The 24523-nt window shown below is 57.7% G+C and overlaps 1 protein-coding gene across 1 annotated transcript in view; it reads right to left on the reverse strand.

The window, feature by feature from the left end:
• The window catches only part of DNAH17 (dynein axonemal heavy chain 17), a 95911-nt gene extending 76823 nt beyond the window's left edge, over positions 1 to 19088 (reverse strand). The window contains exons 1-14 of the mRNA XM_077756334.1: positions 18744 to 19088; positions 17344 to 17537; positions 16415 to 16607; positions 16101 to 16200; positions 15867 to 15952; positions 15570 to 15695; positions 14788 to 14940; positions 14585 to 14671; positions 12534 to 12701; positions 12306 to 12422; positions 8470 to 8735; positions 7560 to 7755; positions 5621 to 5767; positions 55 to 163 (exon numbers count right to left, since the gene is read on the reverse strand). Coding sequence (XP_077612460.1) covers positions 55 to 163; positions 5621 to 5767; positions 7560 to 7755; positions 8470 to 8735; positions 12306 to 12422; positions 12534 to 12701; positions 14585 to 14671; positions 14788 to 14940; positions 15570 to 15695; positions 15867 to 15952; positions 16101 to 16200; positions 16415 to 16607; positions 17344 to 17537; positions 18744 to 19088 — 2287 coding nt within the window. The remainder of the gene's footprint in view (positions 1 to 54; positions 164 to 5620; positions 5768 to 7559; positions 7756 to 8469; positions 8736 to 12305; positions 12423 to 12533; positions 12702 to 14584; positions 14672 to 14787; positions 14941 to 15569; positions 15696 to 15866; positions 15953 to 16100; positions 16201 to 16414; positions 16608 to 17343; positions 17538 to 18743) is intronic.
• Positions 19089 to 24523: the final 5435 nt, after the last annotated feature.

Below are 24523 nucleotides of genomic sequence, written 5' to 3' on the forward strand. Positions count from 1 at the left end.
GCCGCCACTGATCTGCTGGTCACCCCCACGGTGAGACAAGTGTGGCCTCAGTACCTTGGCTGTTCCAGAAAAGCGTTGTTTCAGCAGCCAACAATTTGATATCGATTGCTTCCAGTTCTGACCTTATCAGTGGAAATTCTACATCCATCACGGTCGTCTTTATCTGCAATAAAAACGCTGTAGTCTCACTCAGGGCCTTTGTTCCAAATACAACCAGATCGTAAACGGTCTCGTGGTCAGGATTTCCTTACCCAGCACCAGCCAAGCCACTTATAATTCGTGTCACTTAATTGGGAATTATATGTAAATCAAATTCCAGGAGATTTCAACTTCTAAAGCTACTTTTATCACCGAGGATTTGTGGATATACACAACTCTTGGTTACCCACGGAACGGGGTAGAAACGAAGGAAAGGTGATAGATAACAGGACAGTAATGAGTGTGTAATCCGTAACTGTTTTTACTAGGCTTAGAATCATACAAAGAAACTCAGAGAAAAAGACACGGGTAACTGGAGCAGGTCGGGGCTCAGAATCTCTCCTTGGTCATAAACTCCAAGTGTGAAATTTGGATACATAAAGATCCAGGCGGTGCCTGGGCCTGGGGTGCGGGGGCGCTCAGGTGGCTGAACATCCGACTCGATTTCGAGCCCTACATCGGGCTCCACGCTAACAGTGCAGAGCCTGATAGGATTCTCCCTCCCTCTCTGCCCCTCCTGCTCATGCGTGCTCTCTCAAAATAAAGAAAGAAAATAAAAAAGGAGGGGCACCTGGGTGGCTTAGTTTGTTAAGCGTCCGGCTTCGGTTCAGGTCATGATCTTGCAGTTCCTGGGTTCAAGCCCCGTGTCGGGCTCTGTGCTGACAGCTTGGAGCCTGGAGCTGCTTCGGATTCTGTGTCTCCCCCTCTCTCTCCTCCCCTGCTCATGCTCTATCTCTCTCTCTCACAAATAAAACATTTTTTTTAATTAAAAAAAAAATAGGAGATCCAGGCTCTATAGGGAAGCCATTCAAGCTGTCAGTGGATCAGAGCATTAGTCCAGGTTCTAGAAGCTGTTGATACAGTCCCACTCTGCTCTGATAGAGAAATTAATGGAAGGCTTGAAAAAAACACCAATTCACAAAACAAGAGGAAAAAAGGAGAGGGAGGGTGTATACAGTTTTTTTTTAATTTTTTTTTTTACATTTATTTTTATTTTTGAGACAGAGTGTGAGGGGAGGAGAGGGAGACACAGAATCGGAAGCAGGCTCCAGGCTCTGAGCAAACGTTCAGCACAGAGCCTGATGTGGGGCTCGAACCCATGAACCATGAGATCATGACCTGAGCCGAAGTCGGACACTTAACCAACTGAGCCACCCAGGCACCCCGGGTGCATACAGTTTTTATAAGTTGTCCCTCTAAATAACAAGCACCATTTGAGTCCTGGAAATACCCTTCTATCTAGCAACATTTAAAAAAATTTTTTAATGTTTTATTTTTTTTTTGGGGGGGGGGTAGGGGCAGAGAGAGGAGGAGACACAGAATCCAAAGCAGGCTCGAGGCTCCAAGCTGTCAGCACAGAGCCTGACACGGGGCTCGAACCCACAAAGATACAAGATCATGACTTGAGCCGAAGCCGTACGCTTAACCGACTGAGCCTCCCAGGTGCCCCAGCAACATTTTAATTTTATATACCTTTTCAAGGACACTTCTACTTTATAAAGTGAGGGACGCAAATAGAGTTAAATTTGTGCATTAGATGCTGACCACTTGCCTTTGAGAACAATACTTCACGTACGCTTGATCCTTTCACATGGTGCTGCGCTCCGCCCCGCCCCCGCCCGCTGCCCTCGGCGGCTTCAGATGGTTCTCCGTCTAAGCAGGTGGGCGAGACCAGAGAAGTAAAGCTTACAAGCCCACCGTCGACAGACACAGGACAGGAAGGAGAGAATTCCGTCTATGGAATTACAAAGCGAACAAGCGAGAGGTGCTGATTCCACTCAGTATTAAATAACTACAATGGCCGCGGCCCCCTCCCAATGACTGGTGCCCTCGCTTTGAGAATATATCCCAAGTGAGACCGTTTCATAGCGCGCCTCTGTGGTGTGTTAGTGACTAAACCCGGTGCCGAGAGTTCAGAAGGGGACCCTTTACGCAGAACTTCTCCAGCTGGAAAAGGTGCGGAGTTCCTGATGACCGCGCCGCGGGCAGAGACGGCAGGTGCGTCCCGGCCTCCAGGGCCAGCTTGGCCGGGGCCGCTGCGGGGAGCGCGCGCCTCAGGCTGCACGTCCTGCCCACGACGCACGCGGACACCCGGGGACTCGGGAAGACCCTTCGTTGATTGCCGGTTTCCCATAGTAACAGCCCAGGAAAGCAGCCCCAGGTCCGCCGTGCCTGCCAGAGTACACCGGGCTCACAGTGAGGACAGCCACGTAGTGACACGTGCGTCCTGTGTGTCTTTTAACAGCCTATGTCATCAACGCACGCGTTAGGGCTCCGTCCTCAGAAGTGTGACCTGGGGAAAACTACGCACACGAGCGGGCCCTCAGACCGCCCAGCAGACTCCGCGCAGCCCTCTCTGGCTCGGACACCAACAGTCGTGAGCGGTCTGCAGAACAGAAAGCGCGGTGAAGATGAGAAGGGCCCGGCGCATCTCCAAAGAGGCAGATCCGCGTCGGCAGTGAGTGTCTCGAGCCCCAGGCCTCCTCACCCTAAGCCAATGTTTGTATCAGCAGAGGGATAGCAGAGGGACAGAGGAGGGACAGCCAGCACCCGTAGCTGGAGCTAATGTGCTTCTGGCTTCTTGAGTTGGAGAGCAATGGGCGTGTCCGGGTTTTGTGCAGATAAACAGAAGTAGAAGACCAGATAGATCTTTTTTATTTATTTTGAGAGAGCGCACGCACGAGCAGGGGAGGGGCAGATAAAGAGGGAGAGAGAGAATCCCAAGCAGGCTCTGCACGGCCCATACAGAGCCCGATGTGGGGCTCGAACCCATGAACCGTGAGATCACGACCTGAGCCGAAACCAAGAGTCGGCCACTCAACTGACTGAGCCCCCCAGGCACCCTGAAGACCCGATATTTTTAATTCAGGGTAGCAGTGGCTGGACGTTTTCCCTCTGCATCACCAGGAGGAAGTCGTCTGCTGTGAAAGTGACCCGCGGGCGTTTTTCACACGGCTGTGTCTGGGAGGCGCTTGCGGACCGGTGCCAGCGCAAAAGTCTCCCGGTCTGAAGGTAGTTGCTTCCGGAGAAAGCCAGTTCAAGGAAACGCACCTGAGGCAGACACTGGTGTTTTTTTAGTTGGCGGCACAAATAGGCAAACCAATTACAGTTTTATCTTGAAAAATGAGATTAATGAAAACAAGCTTCCTTTGGTTTCCATCGAACACATTTTCGGGGACTTTACCACCGTCACAGCCTGGTCCGTGGAGCGAGGAGTGGATCCGAGGTGGATTCTTTGGTGGGTGTGTACGGGGTGGCGGTGAAATTTCTGACAAACGCGCATGACAGCACCAGCCGGCCTGCTTCACTTTGCTTCCGGCTTTCCCAGCACGGTCACCAAGGGTCACTTCCACCAGGAGCAGGGCGCTTCCTGGGTCTCCCCAGGGCCTCTCTCTTAATCTTTGACGTTCCAGCTCTTCTCTTGGTTGGCACCTGCGGCGGGCACCGGATTGCTGGGCTCTGTCCCGCACATGGCGTTATCTGGCCACCGTCCCCTACGTGAGATGTTTGCTCAGCACGTCCTGGAGAGCGGAACCCCCTTCGGGTTCACTGCAGCCGTTTCCTAGGTCACAGGATGGGGGTGCGGGGCGCTCACCGACTCATATGGAACTTAGCAAGCTCACCCGGGAGGGGACGGACAGCAGGCAGGAAAGTTCCCCCTGCACCTGCGGGATGGACCTGGGCATTCGGTGCAGCACCCCTGCAAGCCTGGCGAAGGCCGGCAACAGAGGCACGGCCCCGTGGCTCCAGGAAAGGGGCCCTCGGCTCAGGAATCCGGGAGCAGAGGCATCTCCTGGGCGGGTTTGGGATGCAGAGCATGAGAACAGAAACACAGACATACCAGGTCCCAGGTGGTTGTTGCACGTGGGGGCGAGCTGGCTGCAAGGCCCGTGAATTCGCACACGCTCGTCTTGCGAGAGTGTGCAAAACAAGTAAGCTTACAAACAGGATGCTCACACACGTGGATGCGTCTGGGGGACCCATGGGGATGGGACCGGCCAAGTCCACGTCCAGGCACCTCCTCGGACTCTCGGGGCCTCTCTGGCCGTGGGCTGAGCTCCCCTGTTCCCTTCCTTCCAGTCTGTGCTTCTGTCCTTCTCGGTCTCTCCGTGACTCCCACGTGAAGGAGGCTGGCACCCAGTTCCAAACGCCCAGGGCTCCAAGGAGAGGGAATGTTGGTGGCCCCGTGGATTAGGTGGGTGCGGTGGGCCAAATGGCTCCCCCAGGACCTTGGCATCTTAGTCCCCAGGATCTGTGACCATCCCACCTCACCCGGAAAAAGAGAATTTGCAGATGTGATTCAGTTAGAGACCCTGGTGCCCGCAGTAGGTCATCCTGGATTATCTGGGTGGGGCCAATGCCATCACAAGGTCCTTGGAAGGGGGAGGCGACATGACAAAGGAGGCGGTGGCTGGAGGGGTGACGTCTGACGGTACAGTGACACGGAAGGCGGTGGCCTCAAGGATGGGCAAGGCAAGGAAGCTGCTTAGCTCACCAGGAAGCAGCCCTTCTGACTGATTTTAGCAGAAGGAAACGGACCTTGGACTTCTGACCTCCAGAACCGGAAGAGAGTAGATGCGTGCTGAGAAGCCACTCCGTCTGCGGCGGCCCGTGGCAGCCGCCCTGTGGCAGCTCACACACAGCCCACATGCAGCCTCAGCCGCCGCAGCCTGGGTGGGAGCCAAGGTCATGTAGCACCAACGGCAGCGTCTTCTGGGGCCTGCGCAGAAAGGAGTGCCCACACGGCCCCCAGTGGCCTGAGTCTTTGCTTTCCTAGGTCCCCTTTTAACTTCGAATTCAACTCCAGGGGCTCTCAAGCCAGGAAGGGAGGTGCTCTGAACAAATAGCCCAGAGCAAAAAGGACCCCCCCGCCCCCCGCCGCCCAAGGCCATTCAGTCCCCGGGAACCCTTATTCGGAACCAGCCTCTGCACGATTACCTGTGTGAGGTCCCCAGATCTAGCGGGAAAGCAATTCTTGCTCCGCAGAGCACAGGCGGGCCTCCCCCCCGCAGGCCCCCATCCGGCCTACCTCAAGGCCAGCTCTCTCCCTCCACCTCCTGGGCCACAGTCGCTGGGAAATTTGTGATCCCGGCCGGACTCCAGGAGACGCCCGCCCGCCACATGCTACTGGGAGTAACGGCATGAATGACTTTGAGATTCCCCAAGGGCACGACGCATTCAGGAGAGTCCAGCACCTGTAAGCGATCGTGGGACGTGAGCCAACGTCCAGTGGAAGTACGGTTTCCATCGTCGGCTCTTCTGTCGCCATCTTGCCATTCGGGTTGATAGGGGAGTGGCTCGAAGCACATTGCAACAAGAGCGTGTCCTCGCCTCCTCTCCCGCGCTTGGGAGACCCTACTCCTGTGCGTGTGCTAAACGGACCCCAAAACTCGGCAAACGAAACACAACTCCGCCAGCTCACCTCGTTGTACCAGCCAACGATGAGCTCCAAGTTGCCCACGAACTTCCGGAAGGTCTCGTGCTGTGAGAACAGGTTCTCGGCGCTGCTGGGGATGGCCTTCTGATGCTGGAAGCTCAAGTACTTGACTTCTCTCAGAACTGCCACCAACTAGGGCCGATGGAGATCACAGAAAAGTCAGGGCATGACCCCAGCGGGTACGGCCCCCTGGCAACACAGAGGAAGGGCGCTCCCCCATCACTCCCCACTCTGGGGGCGTGGTCTCCTGCGGGACACCGGCCACGGCCATCAGGCTCCTTTGACACATTAGACGTTTGCAAGGTGAGAGTCACCAGCTGTCAACCCTCTTGACTGCTCTCACCTCGGTGACCTCACCCAACAGCACGGCTTTACGAACCAGCGACGTGCGGGTGGCTTGCCACATGTGTTCGCATCCCCAGGCAGACCTCTCTCCCAACCCTCGGACTCCCGTGTCCACCCGCCCACGCACACGGTGTCTCCATTTGCACGCCCAGCTGACGTCTCAAGCCCAGTGTGGCCAGAACAGTCCTCCCCCTCAGCCTGCTCTGCTCGCTGCTTCCGGCCGATGACAGTTGTGTCCCTAGAAATGCTGGGGATGCTCCTGTCTCCCTCAAAGTCTCTATTCCCAACCCGTCTGAGTCTCACAGGCTCTCTGATCAAAACCCAGTCGCCCCTCGCACCTTCGTTGCGGATATGCTGATCCAAGCCACCACCTCCTGGATGATGGCAAAAGCCCCCCAGCTGGTCTCCCTGGCCCTACACCTGTCCCCGCCCCCAACCTATTCACACCTTGAAACAAACGAACCGCGTCGGGGCACACCTGTCCTCACCCCTGTCCTCGAAAACCCGCCACAGCAGGCATGTCACTTGGAACAAAACCCCGAGTCCCTTCGATGGCCCTGGAGGCTCTCAGTGCCGTCTTCCGCCCTCCTCCACCCCCTCTCCTCTCCCCTCCCCCTCCCTCCAGCCTGACCCCAGACCTCCATGGCCTCCCTGCTGCCCCTGAAGCATACCGTGTGGTCCTGACCTTAGCTGTTTGCTCTCCTCAAAGGCTTTCCCCCAACCTGCCACCTCCCTGACCTCCTGCAAGTCTTCGCCAACATCCAAACTTCAACTTGTCTCCCATCCCGTCCTCCAGGTGGTCTGAGGCAGCCATCCCCACCTCCTCGGTAGCACCTTGCTGCCTCTGTTACGCTAATTTACATCCCTCCCCTTTCCTCCCTCCTTACCCCCCCTTCCTTCCCGCCACCTGCCCTCTCCCAGTAAAAGGAGTCTCGTTCACTAATCTATTCCAAGCACATACACAAAGTAGGCGCTCAGTAAGCATTTGCTGAGTTAGAAAAAAAAAAAGAAAGAAAGAAAAATGGATTTGAGTGAGAGAGAAAGCTTCAGAGGAAACCTCACGTCTGCCTCCCCAGGATGGCTGCCGGGGTCCGGAGTGCGGCAGGCACATCCTCGCAGGAGTCCGGGCCACCCCACTTCTCTGGTTTTGACGCGGGGCTCAGCTACCCAGGTTTGAGCCCCAGGACGCACGCCCCACGGCCCGCGCGTGAATCCTCTCCGCCTTGCCGGACTTAACCAGGGGGCCCCTTTGCTCAGATCCCTCCAGGACCTTTCAATGCGCGTTTCTGTCAATTCTCAAACCGACGTTTCCTCTGGGGACCATGAGAGGCAGCCGTGCCTTACAGGACTATAGTCCCTGAGGCTGCTTTCAAGGATGCTGTTTGGTCTCAAAGCGCACATACGCCCTGGACACGCTTCACGACTTAGGCATTAAAGCTTTGGCCGAATGCGTCATAGGCATCAACCCCTACAGGCCTGTTCTTGGGGCCTCTCCCACCCGCCATCTGCAGGGGGACCCAGTCCCGGCGGGGCCTTTGACGCAGATGCCCTCTGGACACAGCGGCAGGACGGCACGCACCGCTTTGCTGAAGTTGACCTGGATGAGGTCGGTGACGGGGGCCCGCAGGACCAGGGGCTGGCCCAGGCTGAAGTGGCAATCCTGGTCCACGCCGGCCACCCACTGCTGATAGATCTTCTCGCGGTAGTTTCTCAGCAGCTCCATCATCTCGTCGTACTTCCGGTAGATCAGCTTGGCCTCCGTGCTGGACATGACCCTGGAGTTGGTTAGAGGGTGTAGTGAGGCACACGCCTCCCTTGGGGCCTCTTTAGCGCCCTAAGCACGGCTGCCGGATCTGGGGCCGCTGGAGCAGTGGGCTCTCCGTTGCCTCTGGGCCGGGGGACTGAATGGACAAACGGACAACAGCCCATGACGTGCAGCAACGGCCCGGATGTGGAACAATAACCCATGTAGCAGTCGGCCCCAAAGGGCCAGAACTTGGCTGATGACCCGCTTCCCTCCCAAGTCAGGACCACTGGAGACAGCCAGCTCTGCCCCCCAAACCAACAGCAGAGGCCACCCCTCCGGTCCCCAGGCTGGCAGCCTCTCATCAGGGCACAGCTGAAAGCTTCCTTTGTCCTCCCCTCCCCCGCCTGCCTTGGCATCTCTGCCAGACTCGGTGACGGTGGCCACGCCCTGCCGTGACGAGCTCCCCAGACAGTCAGTGCTCATCTTCCCCTGGACGGTTTTGTTACCACCCATCGGGCTGACCGTCAAGGGCAGGGCGAGCCGGTTGCTTGGTGGCCGTGCTCGCCGAAAAGGTTCCCGCCGGAGGAGGGGGGACACGGTGGGGTCTCCTCTGGGACTGTGCTTTGGGAAGGAAAGGCTCGGCCGATGTGAGTGCGGGGTCGTCCCTGGGAGTCAGGAGAGACCCTCCCTGTCCGCAGCCACGGAGACGCGCTGCCCGCCCGCGGCCCTGGCCGGGACTCACGGGTGGTCTATGTGCTTCAGGTCCCTCATGGGCGCCTCCAGCCTCTCCTGCAGCTCCAGGCTCCACTTGAGCTGCCCGGCCACGGGGGGCAGGTTTTTGTGGATGGGGGGGATGTTCCCAGCGGCGGCGGCAGCGAGCTGGGCGTCGTACAAGCTCTTGGCGTTGTCGAGCTCGGTGTCAAATAGCTCCAGCATGACCGAGTACCTGGGCACCACCTCAGCGAGGATGAGAGGCTGCTCCAGGAGGCCGCCGCACATGTGCAGGAGCTGGCGAGCGAGGAGAGACGTGCCTTCGCCAGGGTCCCGGTCCCCCGCCCCCCGCAGGGCTGCTGGCATGAGGGAGCGAGAACACGCGCCCCTCTGCACAGCAGCTGCGTAAGCAGGACGCCTCTGCGGTTTGCGTGTTGACGTGTGTCCCAACGTACTTGGCTGGAAGCCAACACTCCAGACTAGGTCCGAGGCCTGTCTGGTAACACCCGAGGCCCAAGAGACGTCAGGCTGGCCGGGGCGGGGGTGTGTACGGGGCCCCGGGAGTGAGCAGAGAGGCCAAGGGTAGGAAGCACATCGAGAACACCACACCGGAGGATTTGAGGAAATCGCAGAGGGAGGTTTGGAACGTCGAGTAGCCCGTGACGCCGGGGGTTCGAGCCCAGGTCACTGCACTCCCTTCAATGTGTCCTTTCCCGAGAGGCAGGGCTGGGCCTGCAGCCCTGTCTGCCAGATGCCATCGGCCTCAGTTAACCCGGGAGGCGACAGCACGTTTCTGAAGACAGTGACCGTGACCTAGCGCCTCTGCAAGTGCCTGCTCGTCACCCATGGTCTACGTTTGCTCAACATTGGGAAGGGTTTTAAAAAATAAAAAGCTTAGCAGGAGAGAGTGAGGTTTCTTTATCTGGATGTTTTGGATAGGGCGCTGGCTGGAATCAGATGGAGAATTTTCCTAAAAGATCCCAGGTCACAAGCAAGGTGCAGCGCAGGCCCTGGGCTGGGCCTGTAGGGGGAGCCCTTCCTAGAACCCAGACTGAGAAAGTTCCGGAAGCTCCTCAGCTGGCCTGAGGTCACCCCGGACTCGGGCCAATGAGAGCGGCCTTGAGGCAAACGGGGATCAGTGGTGCTCCGGCCACAAGGTCTTACAGCTCTAGGGGCCTGGACCCGAGTCTCAGATTCGCCCCAGTTTTTGGTGTGAAAAATATGACCATGTCCCCCAAATGGCCTTTTTGAGCAACAGCGAGAACTGGCTGCAGAAGGAGGAAGAGAGATCTTCAGGGCCCCAAAAGCCAGAGTAGCTGGACCAGCGGGAGAAACTGAGGCTCCAGGCACAGCTCCCCGCAGGGGTGTGGCCACCACCCGGGTCACCAGCGTCGGCTCTCACAAAATTGACAAGTGCCACTTGGAAGAAAATGGTCCTTCTTGTTGATTCATGACCTTGCTGATGTCTTGTCTGTCCGTTCCCCTCCCACCCCCTTTTCACGTTTGCATGGTTTTTGGCTTCCGGGAAGGAAGCTAATTTTATTTTCTGCCAGGAGATCATGCAGAAAATTGATCTAGAACTTTCCTGGCTGTGGGTGAGTTTCTGACAGTGAGAAATGGCATCTGGGCACCTCGGGAACTTGCAGGGAATCGAGGGGCTGGGAGGGAGGGAGCGTGGGGGGCCTATCCAAAGTTAGGGCATGGGGTGGTCAAGTGAGAGAGAAAATGCTCCCAGATGTAGAGGGAAAGGCAGGGGGAGGTGGTTTACAGATGCTGTTTTCTCCCTCATTTTCCTTTTTTTTTTTTTTTAACATATATTTTTGAGAGAGAGAGAGAGAGAGGAGAATGAGCAGGGGAGGGTCAGAGAGAGGAGAATGAGCAGGGGAGGGTCAGAGAGAGAGGAGAATGAGCAGGGGAGGGTCAGAGAGAGAGGGAGACACAGAATCCAAAACAGGCTCCAGGTTCTGAGCTGTCAGCACAGAGCCCGACTTGGGGCTCAAACCCACAAACCGTGAGATCATGACCTGAGCCAAAGTTGGAGGCTTAACCGACTGAGCCCCCCAGGTGCCCCTGAGCAGAAATGTTAAAGTCAGACATTTACCTGACTGAGCCACCCAGGTGCCCCTATTGTGCTTTTTTTCTTTTTAATCTAGCATGAGCACAAAATTCAAATTTAGGATTTTTGCACGCAGAAGCTGGATTGAGGCCATAGTAGGAGAGGAGGATAAGCCGCCTGAGGAAGCCTGGGGCAGAAGAGTGCCTGCCTCGTTTTAGTTCATGGGTCCCTCCCCCACCTTGTGGGAAGGGAGGACCCCTCCCCCACACAGTGCTGACCCACAGGCTCCCCATCAGGAAGGGGGAAGGGAAGGACCGCCCAGCTCCCTCCCCTGGCCTGAAAAGCACAAAGCCCCAGTCCACCAGCCGGAAGGACACAGGGGCCGGGTCCCTCAGCTCCGCCCTCATAGGAGGGGACACACGCTCCCTCATTATCTTTTAGTTCGTGAGACCCCATCGGAGGGTGGGGCGGGAAGACACCTGTATCCGGGTTACAGAACTGGCTGGAAACCTGTGCTCAGGACCCTTGGAGCTTTGGGACCCCGTACAACTCCACTCCCTCAGCTGGAGACGGATCCCTCAGCGGCCAAAGCCCGAAAGCACCTGCTGTGTGTGGGGCTGGGTTCCGGGTGCACCCAATCAAGTGCCTGCCCTCCACGAGCTGACATTCTGGTCTGGTCAGGAGGGAAGGGCCTGGCAGCCTCGCACTGGCCTGAGGCACCTACCTAGAGGGAAGGGTGTTCCAGAGCAGCGAGCAGCACCAGCACCGAGGTGCTGTGTTAATTTGTACTCAATTTGCTCGGAGTGCTGCTCAACCTAAGACTGACTGGTTCATCCCATTTGCAGGTCTGCTAATTCCCTTGCACTTGCATTTGTGAAAAAAACAATGTCTAGAAGGCAAAGGCACTTCCTGGCTCCAGCGCTGGGGAGATCCAGGAGAGGGTCCGCACCCCGACTGCCCTCCTATCTGGCGGTGCTCGGGGCTGGTTTGGGGTCCCGGCTCCGCCGCTGGGTGGCTGTGTGACCCTGCACAGGCTTCTTGGCTTGTCTAAGCTGGCACCACGTGATGGGTAACGTGGGCAACTGGTTCAGCCAAGTGCGTGGGACCCAAGGTCCTAGAGTAATTACTGGGCATCTCCTGTGGGCGCCGAACTGCCTGCAGCAACCCAGAGCTTGCACGGCGAAGGGAAGCCTCGGGTGCGTGCTGCAGAGGGTCCTCGTCCACAAACCCACGGAAAACCAGGCAGAAATTTAAAACCTCCCCGCATATGTATATTTGCTCCTCTGAATGCTCGATGCCCGTTCTCCAGAGGGGCCGTGGCATCTTCAGAAAGTACCCCCTCCATCGTTTCGTCGGGACCAGGCGGGCCACGGAAATGCCCGAAGAGGGGGGAGCTAGGGCAGTAAGGAGGGTGGGGACGGGGGCAAAATGGACGTCATGTTGTGTCCACAGGGAGCAGCAGCCACTCCCTTCAGCCACCTGGGACGAGGGGCTCGGCGGCCAGCCAGATCCGCTTCTCCAAGAGAAGGTAAAAATCTGGACTTTCACGAACTTTCTCAATTTTTACAATCTGGAGATTTTTACAGGAGGGCTGAGTCGAGTAAGAACGAACGGACACCTTCACTTGGTGAGAATCAGTAAAGGAACCGTCGCCTGCTCCTCACTGCCTTTCCGGAAACTTCCTTCCTCTTTGGCGACAAAAACCCGACCGGAGCTCTCCAAGGTGCTGGAGATGCTGAGCAAGCCCCGCCCCCACTAGGCCAGCCCCTCCTCTGTGGATGGTCACCCCTAGGTGGGGTGACCCAGCCTACCTTTGCGCAGGACTCAATGGAGTTACAGTCGTCAAAGCCCTGGCAGAAGATGGTGGCCAGCCGCCTGTCCAGATCTTGAATTTTGGTCTCAAAATCAGCGTAATCGTCATCAAAACTCTGAAAAGTAAATGAAAACACCAACCTGTTAAGTCGGCATGTNCCCGACCCCGCAGTGTCTCCCCACTCCTGGAGAGTCTGTCACGCTTCCGGCCGAGGCCCCGGACTTACCGAGTCTCCCGGGTCCAAGGGGTCATATTTGCACTCGGCAAAGACCTTCACTAGCTCAAAGACCTCGTCGTAAATCTGAGTGACCGTGCTTCCAAGGATGTTCCCCCTCACTCCCCCGAGCTCGATTTTCTCCAGCTTCAGAAACTCAATCGCTGTTTTATAAAGATCCTGGGAGGGGAGGGGAGGGAAAAAGACCAAACCACCCATGCATCTCCATAACTGAACACAAGGGACGAGCCGATCTAGTTCTGACTCCAGCAGAGAGGAACCGGGGAGCAGAAACCCTGGGGGCCACGGCGGGGGGGAAGCTCTGTTCTCTGAAGTCCTTTCCGGAACACAGTCAACAGGGACGGAAGGAAGGGCTGAGAGTCACCCCCAAGCTGTGAACATGGAGAAGGGGGAGAGGGGGCTGGGCTCTCTCGTCCGGACCCCACACTGGCCAAAGGCGCCTCTACACGAATCACGCCTTCCAGGGGCCCCCCACTCCCTCAGCTGTGGGGGGAGGTGGTTAAAGGCCCGCGGTAGTTTCTGAGGTTCTGACTCAGCTTCAAATCCTCCGCTTCCAGGAAGACCTCTGCATTTAGAGCCCGTCCCTGACGCCCAAGATGCCGGGACAGATGGCTACAGGCAAATGCTACTTCCTCTGAGGTGGGGCCGGGTCTACCCCCTGGAGGCTTAGGCAATTATTCCGGCCTCTAGTGGAATTCTGGCTCTTTCTTTCCCGAACCCCCACTTGCTCTTGATTTTGGCATTTAGTCACACCTGGTCCATTCACGGTACCTCCCGCCTTCTGTGTGGGAGTCTCTCGTGTCCCAGTCCAGATCCCCAACGCTCCTTGAGGACCTCACGCGGCCTCGGGCGCCTGGCGCTGGTCAGCCTCCAGATGCCCGCACCGTGTTAGTGTCATTCCCTAAGCCGGTGCCGAGGCTGGGGCTGGCTCCCCCAAACGCCATCAGCAAAGCGCTCCTGACGAAAAGCAGGGCCGCGGCCGCGCCCCGAACTCGGGGCTCTTGCCCATCAGAACAGGGGGTGGGCAGCACAGCTCCATCCTGGCTCTGAAAAGCCCCCCTTTCCCAGGAAGCGCACCCTGATTCACAGCCTGTAATGTAGGAACTGGGGGAAGCAGGAGAAACACTGTGGGCTGTAAATCTGTGTCCCAAGTGGCACTCGTCAGCCCACCGGAAGCCACCGCTAACGTGGATGCCGTCAGGGGGAAAAAAAAATCAACGTTCAAGGCGTCCAGGATGATTTCCCAATTTTTAGTGGTGGGAACAGCATGGGCACAAAGCTCCAACAACAGCAGCCAGACCACACAGAAGACTTCAAACAAAAAGTAAACTTTCCCTGACCATGTCCGTCTTTAGCCCTGGGCTCTTCTCCCCAGAGGAAGCCGTCTTGAACCATTTAAAAATGTTCATTTGGAAAAAAAAATGTTCATTTGGGGACACCTGGGGGGCTCAGTTAAGCCTCCGACTTCGGCTCAGGTCCTGATCTCTCGGGTTGGCGAGTTCGAGCCCCAGCTCGGGCTCTGTGCTGACAGCTCGGAGCCTGGAGCCTGCGTTGGCTTCTTCTGATTCCCTCCCCAGCTCACCAACCCGGGAGATCTCTCTCTGCCCCACCCCTGCTCACGCTCTCTCTCTCAAAAATAAACGTTTAAAAAAAAACCCTTTAAAAACATTCATTTGCTCGGTCACCATGTACCCGGCAGCGCTTCTGTGGGGTCCTGTGTCCGCCCGCGCCTGCGTGAGCCCAGCCCCCCTAACCCTCTCCCGCCACCTCCCAGGCCCCTGGCTGTGCCCGTGTAATTTGCCGTCAGCCTGCTCGTGCACAGAAGGCATGGGTGTGGACAGAAGCAACCCAAACAGGTCACTTTTGTTCTTGGCTGATGGCTTCGGGCATGGAGGAGGCTGGCCCGTGACTCAGTTTCCCCACGACCAGGATGCTTGGGTGTGACTCTCATTCTACCGGACGGGGTGTGGGGTGGTGAGATAAGGACAGGAGGCGTGGCTCTGCTAAGGTGAAGGGCAGCCTGAACCAAACGTCACCTGTACCTCAATGGTCTGGATGCGATGGAAGAAGGAATTCATTCTGGAAAATGCCAGGGAAGAAGGGAACTCCCACGGCACCGGTTCCTTATCCTTTTGGGGGGAAGAAAGAGGGGAGGCCGTGCTTGCCCCAAACACCCCCATGTGTACAGATGGAGCTCACGCAGAGCCTCCCCCCTCCCCGAACCAGCTCTGACATCCAGCTGTACCTTAAAGAAAAGCCTCATGTTTGCACAGCAGAAATCGTAGGCGTGGTAGAGCCCCTTCAGGATGCTCACGGACAGAGAGATGCTGCTCAGAACCTCCTCCGTCTCGCCCTGCAAGCCCTTCAGCACCAGTTCTGGGCCCAGGAAATTGCGTGTCTGGGCCGAAGAGAAGGCGTTCCAAAGTTGTGACCCTACCTTTGGGGTGATGTCCGGGTGCACTGCCCGCGGGCCCCCCAGCCAGCTAGAAACCACCCAGTACGGGCCCGTAAGCCTCTGCGTAGGACACGCCAGCCGCCCCCTGGCCTGGCCCCGCAGCCCCGCAGCGTAGGGCTGCAGCAGGTTCCCGTCCCCCATGACTAGGGGCCTCCAGGGGCCGAGAGCCCCAGTCCTGCCCCGGGCTGCGGGATCTAGACCCGCAAGCACCACCTTCAGGTGACCCCAACTCAAGGCCAGCAGCTGGTGAGGAAGGAGGGAGGGAAGGAAGGGAATGTGGAGGCAGCTCGGGGCAGGAGCAAATAAACCCCACAACCCCAGCTGAGTCTGGGGGTGCTAGGACCCAGCCCCCCTCCTTTCCTCCTCCCTCTGGGTGGGGGGCGGCTTAGGCAGGCACTGGCCAGGTCTTGGAAGAACTCTGGGTGGCCACCAAGGGGGCCCAAGCTCAGCCGGGGGCCCGTAGACCCCGCTGCCCACAACTTTGCGTGCGTTTAACTGCCCAGGAGCGCCGGCAGGGAGGGGGGCACGGAGCAGAAAGGGAGCGGCCCCAGCCCCGGGGGGGGCGAGGCTACCATCTCAATGATCAGGTTGCAGAACTCCTGCAGGATGACAATGACCCTGGAGGGCGTGTTGTCGTGCTCGGAGGTGGCCCAGATGAAGCAGATGGTGAACAGCACCTTGGCGATGAAGGGCGGGAGCTGGGAGGGCGGGGAGACGGGCGCGAGTGTCTCCAGGAGGGGACCCCAGAGCGGGAGGGAGAGGCGCTGCCCAGGACCACGCTGCCCGGCCCGGCCAAGACACCCGCGGCATGGGGGCCTCCTCCCACGGGGGACCAGCCCCTCAGGGTGGCCGTCGTGCAGCTAACGCACCACTGCAAAGTCGGCCTGCTCCGTCTCCTCCAGCAGGACCCTCAGAGGCTTCAGATACAGAACGATGTCATTGGCCTCCTTCAGGCCTGCGCGGGACAGGAGCAAGTGCTCGCGAACCCGCCTCCCGTCCATCCACACCTACTGCCTCGAGACCCACCCCCCTGCCCCACAGGGAGCTGCGCTGGCGGAGGCGCCCCAGCCCCTCCCCAGGTACCTACCGCTTCCGGGGCTCACCTTCGGTGACGTTCATGTACACGCTCTGCAGCGCCGGCCAGTAGCAGCTTCTGGCTTTTTCTAGGATCTCAACTATTTTGTTCACTTTGGGCCTGTTCAGCTGAGAAAGAGGGCAGAACACGATGAGCCTTTCAAGAGAAACTCAAAGACCCCAGACCCTGCGGCCGCCGGAGCGGAGGAGGCCTTGGAGCAGGGCGTGTGGGTCCCTCGGGGAGCCTGGGGGTCCGTGCAGAGGGGATGTGCGATGATGAACCCTCCTGGCTAGAACGTGAGCCATCTGGGGCCCAGTCCCCTTGGCGGGGAGGGGACATCACCTGCTCATGGATGCACTTGAGGTTCATCAGCCGGGCATCCCAGAACTCAAACTCGACGCGGGGCAGAGGGTGCAGCCCGTCCAGCAAGGCCTGGGCCGAGTCTTGGCTCAGCACATCCCGGATCTGGTGGGACCAGTCGATGACGATGGTTTCGATGGCGTGCAGCAGCGAGTTGTCCAGGGAAGACGGGATCCTGCAGAGAATGTCGGGGATGACACTCTCACAGCCACAGGCACGGGGTCTCACCAGCTCTGCCCCTTCTGGGCGAGAACCATCCTTCCCCAGGGCCCTCAGCCAACAAGCCCTAGGCATCTTACCTCTTGTTCTGGAGAGGGGAGAGGGGAGAGGGGCGAGGGGGGCGAGGNGGTGCCCCCAGACCTCCCCGCTAAGAGAGGCCCTGAGTGTCAGGGAGGAGACCATGTTGGAGGTGGCTCCTCCTGCCGCCCTTACTGGGGTCACACAAGGCGTGTGCTGGGGGTTCAGGGGAGGACCGGCCTGCACGGCGAGCCGCCTGAGAGCGGTCACCCCGCAACAGCTCCTAGAGCCTCACACACCAGCCAGCTGAGAAGGTGTTGGGGCAGGTGCGAGGGGCCATCTCGGGCTCCCCGGGGCCTCTGGGACGACACAGCCTCTATTCAGATGTGCCGTCTCCACCTGCTGAAACCCCTTCCGTGCCCACGTCCTAAACCTGGACATCCTGTGCGACATGCGTGGCAAAGTGATGCCCTGTGTGCGCCGTGTGGTGCTTGGGCCCGCACGCACGTGTGATGGGGGAGGGGCTCGGGTGCTCCCTCCTGTGCTGCCCTCCTGCCTTTGACCTCACACTCGGCGCCATCTCGCAGCACCCCCTGGGCTCCCGCGCTCCATCCCTGCCGGTCCCCGGGCGGCCACTCCTCCACCCAGCTGGGTGCCGGGGCCGAGCCTCCTACCTCTCCATGGACTCCAGCGTGCCGTCCAGACTCCCCAGGTGCTCCGGGATGGGCAGCAGGGTCTTGCCTCGGATCTTGCCCCCCATCACAAACATCTCGTTCTTCAGCTTGTGGACTTGTCTCATGATGTCTTCCGAGACCACCTGGGGCCACTCACTCAAGTTCTCATTTTGGTTTAACAGAGAGTACAGCACCTGAAAGGCAATGGCCCTGAGCTGGTGCCCACGTGTTTCCTCCTACTGGCGGCTCCCAGGAGGAGAGGGGACGCTGAATCTGTGCCGGGAGGTGGCATGGCTGGCAGAGGGGTGCAGACCCAGGACGGCGGCCCCCCAGCCAAGCCAGCCCCGAGCGGGGAGAGCCCGCTCACAGAGTGGAGGTTCACAACCCTTGCTGACAGTGAACGGCCCTTGGAGCTGGGCCCCCCGGGTTCCATGTCGAAGCCCCGACCCCAGCACCTTGGGGTGTGGCTGGCTCTGGAGATGGGCCTCCCGAGAGGTGATGAAGTTAAGATGAGGTCAGGCGGGTGGGTGGCCCAAGTCCAGTGTGACTGTCGTGCTTGTGAGATCCGGACACTGACATGCACACAGGGCCGGCCGGCTGAGGCCGCGGGGAGGAGACGGTCTCTAGGGGACCAGGAGGAAGGCTCTGGAAGGAACCAGACACTCGCACGCCTGGATCTCGGACTTCCAGCCCCCAGGCCCGTGGCAACCAACATGGCAGCCGGAGCAGACGTGTGCCAATGCCCATGGCCTTCAGCGCCAGGCCCACCAGGGACACAAGTCCCCATCTCACACATGAGGAGAGCCACGGCCAGAAAGTGAAGTCACTCGGACTCTGGCTGGCGTGGCTGCCCGGTGGGCTGCACCCGCCGCACCTGCCTGGGGTGACGCCGGGGAGATGGCAAGCCAGTGGGGAGATGCATCAAACTGCACCCTATTCTTTCTCTTTCCTTACTCAAAGTCTCAGAACTGGGGAACCCACCCAGTGGTACTCAAACAGCCCACACCTTCTGAGGCTGTGGGCAGGGGTGTGCCCAGTGCGTCCTGAGGAACATAGCACCGCCTGGGGGGCTCGGTCGGTCAAGCGTCGGACTCCGGCTCAGGTTATGATCCCACTGTTTGTGAGTTTGAGCCCGGCATTGGGCTCTGTGCTGACAGCTCAGAGCCTGGAACCTGCTCTGGATTCTGCATCTCCCTCTCTTTCTGCCCCTCCCCTGGTTGCGCTCTGACTCTCTTAAAAATAAACATTAAAAAAAAAAAAAAGAATGCAGGTCTATCTCAGCATCAGGGCTCCTTGCATTTCTAACGGGCCCCAGGGAGGCTGATGCTACTGGCCCGCGGGCCATCCTGTGCATGACAGGGCTCTAGGCCACGACCCCCGTGGTCCGGCCCGGCACCCACCTCCTCCACGATGGCGATCAGCTGCTCCACAGGTGTGGGGCTTATGTCCCCGTAGAGGAGTTGGCTCTTGTAGGCGTCCTTGCTGATGTTCCACGGGCCCTTCTTGATGAAGTACACCCCTTTGGACTTGAGGGAGGTGGGGAAGCCCAGGCAGGGCAGGATCACGCCGGCCGGATTGAGCGTCAGAACCAGAACCAGGGCGTCTGGCTTCTCAAAGAATTCGGTGAACAAGGCCATGTTCTCCTCGGCTCCGATCATCTTGCTCCACTTGTCTGGCTTGAACTTCAGAATGAGGGCAGCGACTGCCTCTAGATACTCTAACCTGACGTCCGGGGTGATGGTCATCGCGACCTTTCCTTAGACCACGGTCCCCCGAGTGGCGCTCAGAGACGCTGACGCAGCCGTTTGCTGGGGCGGCGAGCTTCCCACCCGTCTCTGGAGCCGCTGGAAAGCTCTGTTCAGACCACGCAGTGAGAAAAGGTTCCTTGTGAGCAGACGCTCTTCAGCCGCGCGCGGGCTGAGGGTAGGGAGGGACCCGGGGGGCCCGGTCTGTCTGTCCTGACCGGCCTGGGGTCCCCCCTGCCCTGCCGGGGGCTGTCCCCAGGGGCAGGACCACCACGGGTGGGGTGCCCTTGTGGGAGTGGAGACGGGGAGCTAACAGCTGGGAAAGGTAGAGACGGGTGGTGGGGAGGAGGGAGGGCAGAAAATGATCGGGGAAAGGTGGTCCTTGGGTGATGGGGTGGGGGTGGCGGCAAGAGGAGACAGGCAGGGGTCTGGTTGAAGGGTCCGGGGGAGACATCACACCCCAAGTGTATGGGCGGAGCTCAGGAGGAGGTGGGGGTGGAGCCCATGTGCAGAGAAGCCTGAAGTCCGTTGTGCTCTTCCCGCCCTGACCGCGGCCATAGTGTACCCCAACTTTTGCCCAGTTCTTGGGCCCCCCTGTGCCACCCCCCACCCCACCATATGCTCATGAAGGGGTCAAACCGCAGATTCCTCACAGAACCCTCAGACGATGCTCATACCTCCACCCAGGAAATGCCCCCGTGGATCTTCCTATGGGGACAGGATTCACTGGAGCACTGCTGGGGGGGGGTGGGGGTGGATCTCCTTGAAAACACCTCCAAGTCCCGAAGGGCCAGGACTAGGGTGAAGCGAGCGAGGCATTCCCCGAGGGCACAGCATTTAAAGGGACGCCCAAACCTCAACGAGCAAGATAAATGATATTTCAATATTTTTGACAGTCAAGATCAGTTCAAGTTCATGGTGAACAAAAGACCCAGGTTCCAAATACAGCTTTGTCATGAGGGCCAGCATGGCGGGGGAGGGGGGGAGCGGGGAGGGCACTGCGGTTTTATTACAACCTAGGACACGTGCAGCTCTAGCTTTCTGGGGCCCCTGGGACTTGACCGGAAGAAGCCAGGACTGGGGGCTTCCGGGAGAAGATGGGGCTGAGGCAGAACATTCTGGAGCAGCTGAATGAGGGGCCCGGGAAGGGAGCCGGTGGTGGACAGCCTGCGTGCCCCGCCCAGACCCTTGCGGGCTCCAGCGAGGAGCAGAGCTTGGGCCCCAGCACCCCTCACACAATTAAAGGCTCACCAGCTGAGCGAACAGCTGCTCCAGTCGTAGGCAGGGTGAACCGGGGGCCAGCGCTTTCCCAGGTCAGAAAGGAAATGGCTCCCTTCCCTCGAGGGGCTCCAACTGCCATGGAACTTCTGTGGGCACCTGGGACTTCTAGAACCTTCTCCTGGGGACCTGAGTGACCAGCAGTTGTGCAGTAAATGGGCAAATCTCCATCGCCCACCACCATGGGGAGGCTCTTGGACTGTATGATTTTTTTTTAACTCAGTTGAACCAGCTCTTCCTTTGAACTGGAACATTTGGTTTATATCCAGTTCCTGTAACTCCTGTTACATTGGGATTTAGGTCTATTGTTAAGTGCTTGGCATTTGTCTCGTCTCTTGCAGAAAGTTCTCCGGTCTTGCCTTCTTCTGGATTAAATAATTAAAAAATTTTTTTCTAACATTCATTTTTTGAGAGACAGAGACAAAGTGTGAGTGGGGGAGGGACAGAGAGAGAGAGAGAAAGGGAGACAGATCTGAAGCAGGCTCCAGGCTCCGAGCTGTCAGCACAGAGCCCGACGCGGGACTCAAACTCCCGAACCACAAGATCATGACCTGAGCCAAAGTCAGATACTGAACCGACTAAGCTCCCCAGGCGCCCCTGGATTAAATAACTTTTCTTATTTCATCCCCTCTCATCACCTTGGTTATTATACATCTTTTATTTTCTCTTCAGGGGCATGTAGGCATCATACACACACCCAGACTTATCCTATTATTCTATTCACCGCAACCCGATAATGAAGTTCAAAAAATGATTTCCATTTACAACAACATCAAAACAATTCTGCTTACAATTTCATTTCCAAGGGCATAAGAATGAAATACTCAGGATTAAATTGTAAAATGAAGTGCAAGACTTCCATGTTGAAAACAAGAAAACATCACTGAAAGAAATTAAAAAGACTTCGGTGGATGAAAGGCATCCTGTGTGGGTGGTTCAGAAGACTTAATCTTGTTAAGATGACAATTCTCAAATTGATCTATAATCGATCTAGATCCAACACAATTCCTGTCAAAATCCCAGCTGCTTTCTTGCAGAAATGGGAAAGCTGGTCCACCCTACGCCAGGGAGATGTGAGGGGGTCAAGAGGAATCAAGACAATCTTGAAAGAGAACAAAGTTGGGGTGCCTGGGGGGCTCAGTCAGTTAAGCGACTGACTCCGGCTCAGGTATGATCCTGCAGTTCATGAATCTGAGCCTGTGTCGGGCTCTGTGCTGACAGCTCAGAGCCTGGAGCCTGTTGCCTCCCTCTCTCCCTGCTCCTTCCCTGCTCGCACTCTGTTTATTTGAGAGAGAGAGAGAGAGAGAGAGAGAGAGAGAGAAACATCAAAAGAAAAAAAAAGAAAAGAAAAACAACAAAGTTGGAGGACTCGCACTTCCCAAGCTCAACGCTTCAACTACAGCAATCAAGACGGAGCTTCCGGCGGACCTCCAGATCCACGGAATAGAAAGGAGAGCCCAGAAGTCATTTAGGGGCAGATGGTGTTAGGGATGCCAGCACAGCCCAGCAGTGGAGGCAGCAACCTTTCCAACAAACGGCACTGGAACAAGTCCAGTCTGCGTGCAGGAAAGGAGTCAGACCCCTACCTCACACCGCCTACAAAAATTGACAAACGATGGATCAAAGGCCTGAATGTAAGAGTTACCACTATAAAACCTTAGAGTAAAACGGAAGAGCAGAGCTCCATACCTTGCAGGAAGCAATGGTTTCTTACGTAGGACACCGAAAGTAGGAGATCAAAGAAAATAGATAAATGGGGCATCATCAAAGTGAAAACTTGTTGTGCTTCAAAGTACGCTATGAAGAGAGAAGAAAGCCCTCAGAATGGGAAAAAGTGTTTTCACATCTTTCCTCTGATAAGGGGCTTGTATTCAGAATACATATATAACTCGTAATGCAATAATAAAAAAAAAATCAACATAATTAGAAATGGGTAAAGGGGGCATCTGGGTGGCTCAGTCAGTTGAGCGTGTGGCCCTTGATTTTGGCTCAGGTCATGATCTCCCAGTTTGAGGGTTCGAGCCCCATGTCAGGCTCTGCGCTGACAGTGCAGAGCCAGCTTGGGATTTTCTCGCTCTCTCTCTCTCTCTCTGCCCTTCCACTACTCTCTTGCTCTCCCTCTCAAAATAAATAAACTTTAAAACAAAAAGCTTAGGGGGCGCCTGGGTGGCTTAGTCGGTTAAGCGTCCGACTTTCGCTTAGGTCATGATCTCGCGGTTCGTGGGTTCGAGCCCCGCATCGGGCTCTGTGCTGACTGCCAGCTCAGAGCCTGGAGCCTGTTTCAGTCTGTGACTCCCTCTCTCTCTGACCCTCCCCTGCTCACGCTGTCTCTCTCTCCTGGAAGGAAATAAAACATAAAAAAAAAATTAAAAAAAAAAACAAAAAACAAAAAGCTTAAGGGGCACCTGGGTGGCTCAGCTGGTTAAGCATCCAACTTCGGCTCAGGTCATGATCTTGAGGTCCAGGAGTTCAAACCCTGCGTTGGGCTCTGTGCTGACAGTGCAGAGCCTGAAGCCTGCTTCAGAGTCTGCCTGTCTCTCTCTCTGCCCCCACTTGCAGTCTGTCTCTCAAAAGTGAATAAATGTTAAGAATTTTTTTAAATAAAAGACTCAAGAAATGGGCAAAGGACATAGGTAGACTTTTCTCCAAGAAAGACATACAAATGGCCAACAAGCACACGAACGGGCGTTTTCATCACTGGTTGTCGGGGAATGAACTTGTGTGAGGCGCCCAGAGCCGTCAAATTCATCCAGACAGAAAGTTCCTAGTGCTCAGCCCTCTGGATGGGCGCTACCACTCCAGCACGGGGCACTCTGCCTGGGCCACCGCGGCCTTCCATAAACATTACTGAAGGAACAAAGGCCCTGAGAAGTCCTGCTGCTAGGAGGTCAGCTTAACCCCCTCCAACCCGGTGTTCCCCCAGATGTGCTGGTAACGCGGCGGAGCCCTTCTTTCCTCGAAGCCCAGTCCCTTGTTTGAAATGCTAGATGCAGGTTTAGGGGGTCCAACCTCTACTACGACTGTGTTCCCCCAGGGTCTGTGTGTCTGCAAGATACAAAGGATCGAATGTGTCCTGCTGAAAGCGTGGACATGCAGGAACTCAAACCAGGGTGCGTGCTGTGCCTGATGCAAGGGAGAGACCCGTGAGTGGCATGGAGCTTCCTGGCAATTCACTCCTGAGGTCCCGCCTGAGTGTAGATGACAGAGGAGGACCCAACTTCCTAGGCGGCAACGACCAGCTGAATCGACCAGCAACGGTCAGTCAATGCTGACTCACCGGCCAACAGCAGGCCCTTTGGAAACGGCCGCCGGGGCAGCACGTGAAGCTTCCGGACCGGGAGATGCCCTTGGGGCGGGGCAACGGCAGCTGGCGGTGACCCTCCGCCTGCATGGCCCCCAGCAGGGTGCATCAGCCACTCACTTCTTTTGCAGACAGCCACAGAGCAGCCTCATCCATCACTTAGCGTCCCCAGGGCGCCCTTTCTCCCGGCTGCACCAACAGTTTCACAGCAGACATGACCCGTCATTAAACACAATCGCAGGACAATTTTCTCCTGCTGGGGACGCTTGCCGACAGGAGGAGGCCGGCCATCTGGCTCTTGTCAGCCCTCCCCGCCCAGCAGCCTCCCTTGTCTGCTCTGGCCCTGACACGCGTCCTCACGCTGAGTGCTGAGTTCCCCCCGGCGGAGGGGGACGGTGGGGGGGGAGGGGGAGAGGACAGCCGGGCTTTGTCTTCCCGCCCCGGCTCGTCCTTGCCCCACACTGGGCCGAAAGGGAGGGCCGGACGCGGCCTGCCAGGCTGGCCCCGCGGGGGACTCTTCCTTTGAGGGCAGCGTGGCCAGAGAGACGTCGCGGCCTCCGAGGTCGCCCCAAGGGTAGGCACCGTGGAGGCCTGGGGGCCTTTCCTAGTTTGGGCCCTGGGGACAGCAGGCCGGGGGTGAGGCCCCAACAGGCGCGGCAGGAAGTGCGTGGATTTCAGGCTGTCCAGGCTGGGAACGGGGCAGCCTGGTGGGAGCACTCCGCAGCAGAATCTGCCCCTGCCCATCCCGGGGGGCACGGTGGTCCCCACGGAAGCAAGCTATGGATGGACAGACCTGCCTCACGCAGGCTGGTCCGAGAGGATCAGAGCTCTGAGCTGAGAGAGACAGACTCTTCAG

This window comes from Crocuta crocuta, unplaced genomic scaffold (assembly GCF_008692635.1).
Source record: "Crocuta crocuta isolate KB4526 unplaced genomic scaffold, BGI_CrCroc_1.0 scaffold50, whole genome shotgun sequence".
NCBI classification, from domain to species: domain Eukaryota; kingdom Metazoa; phylum Chordata; class Mammalia; order Carnivora; family Hyaenidae; genus Crocuta; species Crocuta crocuta.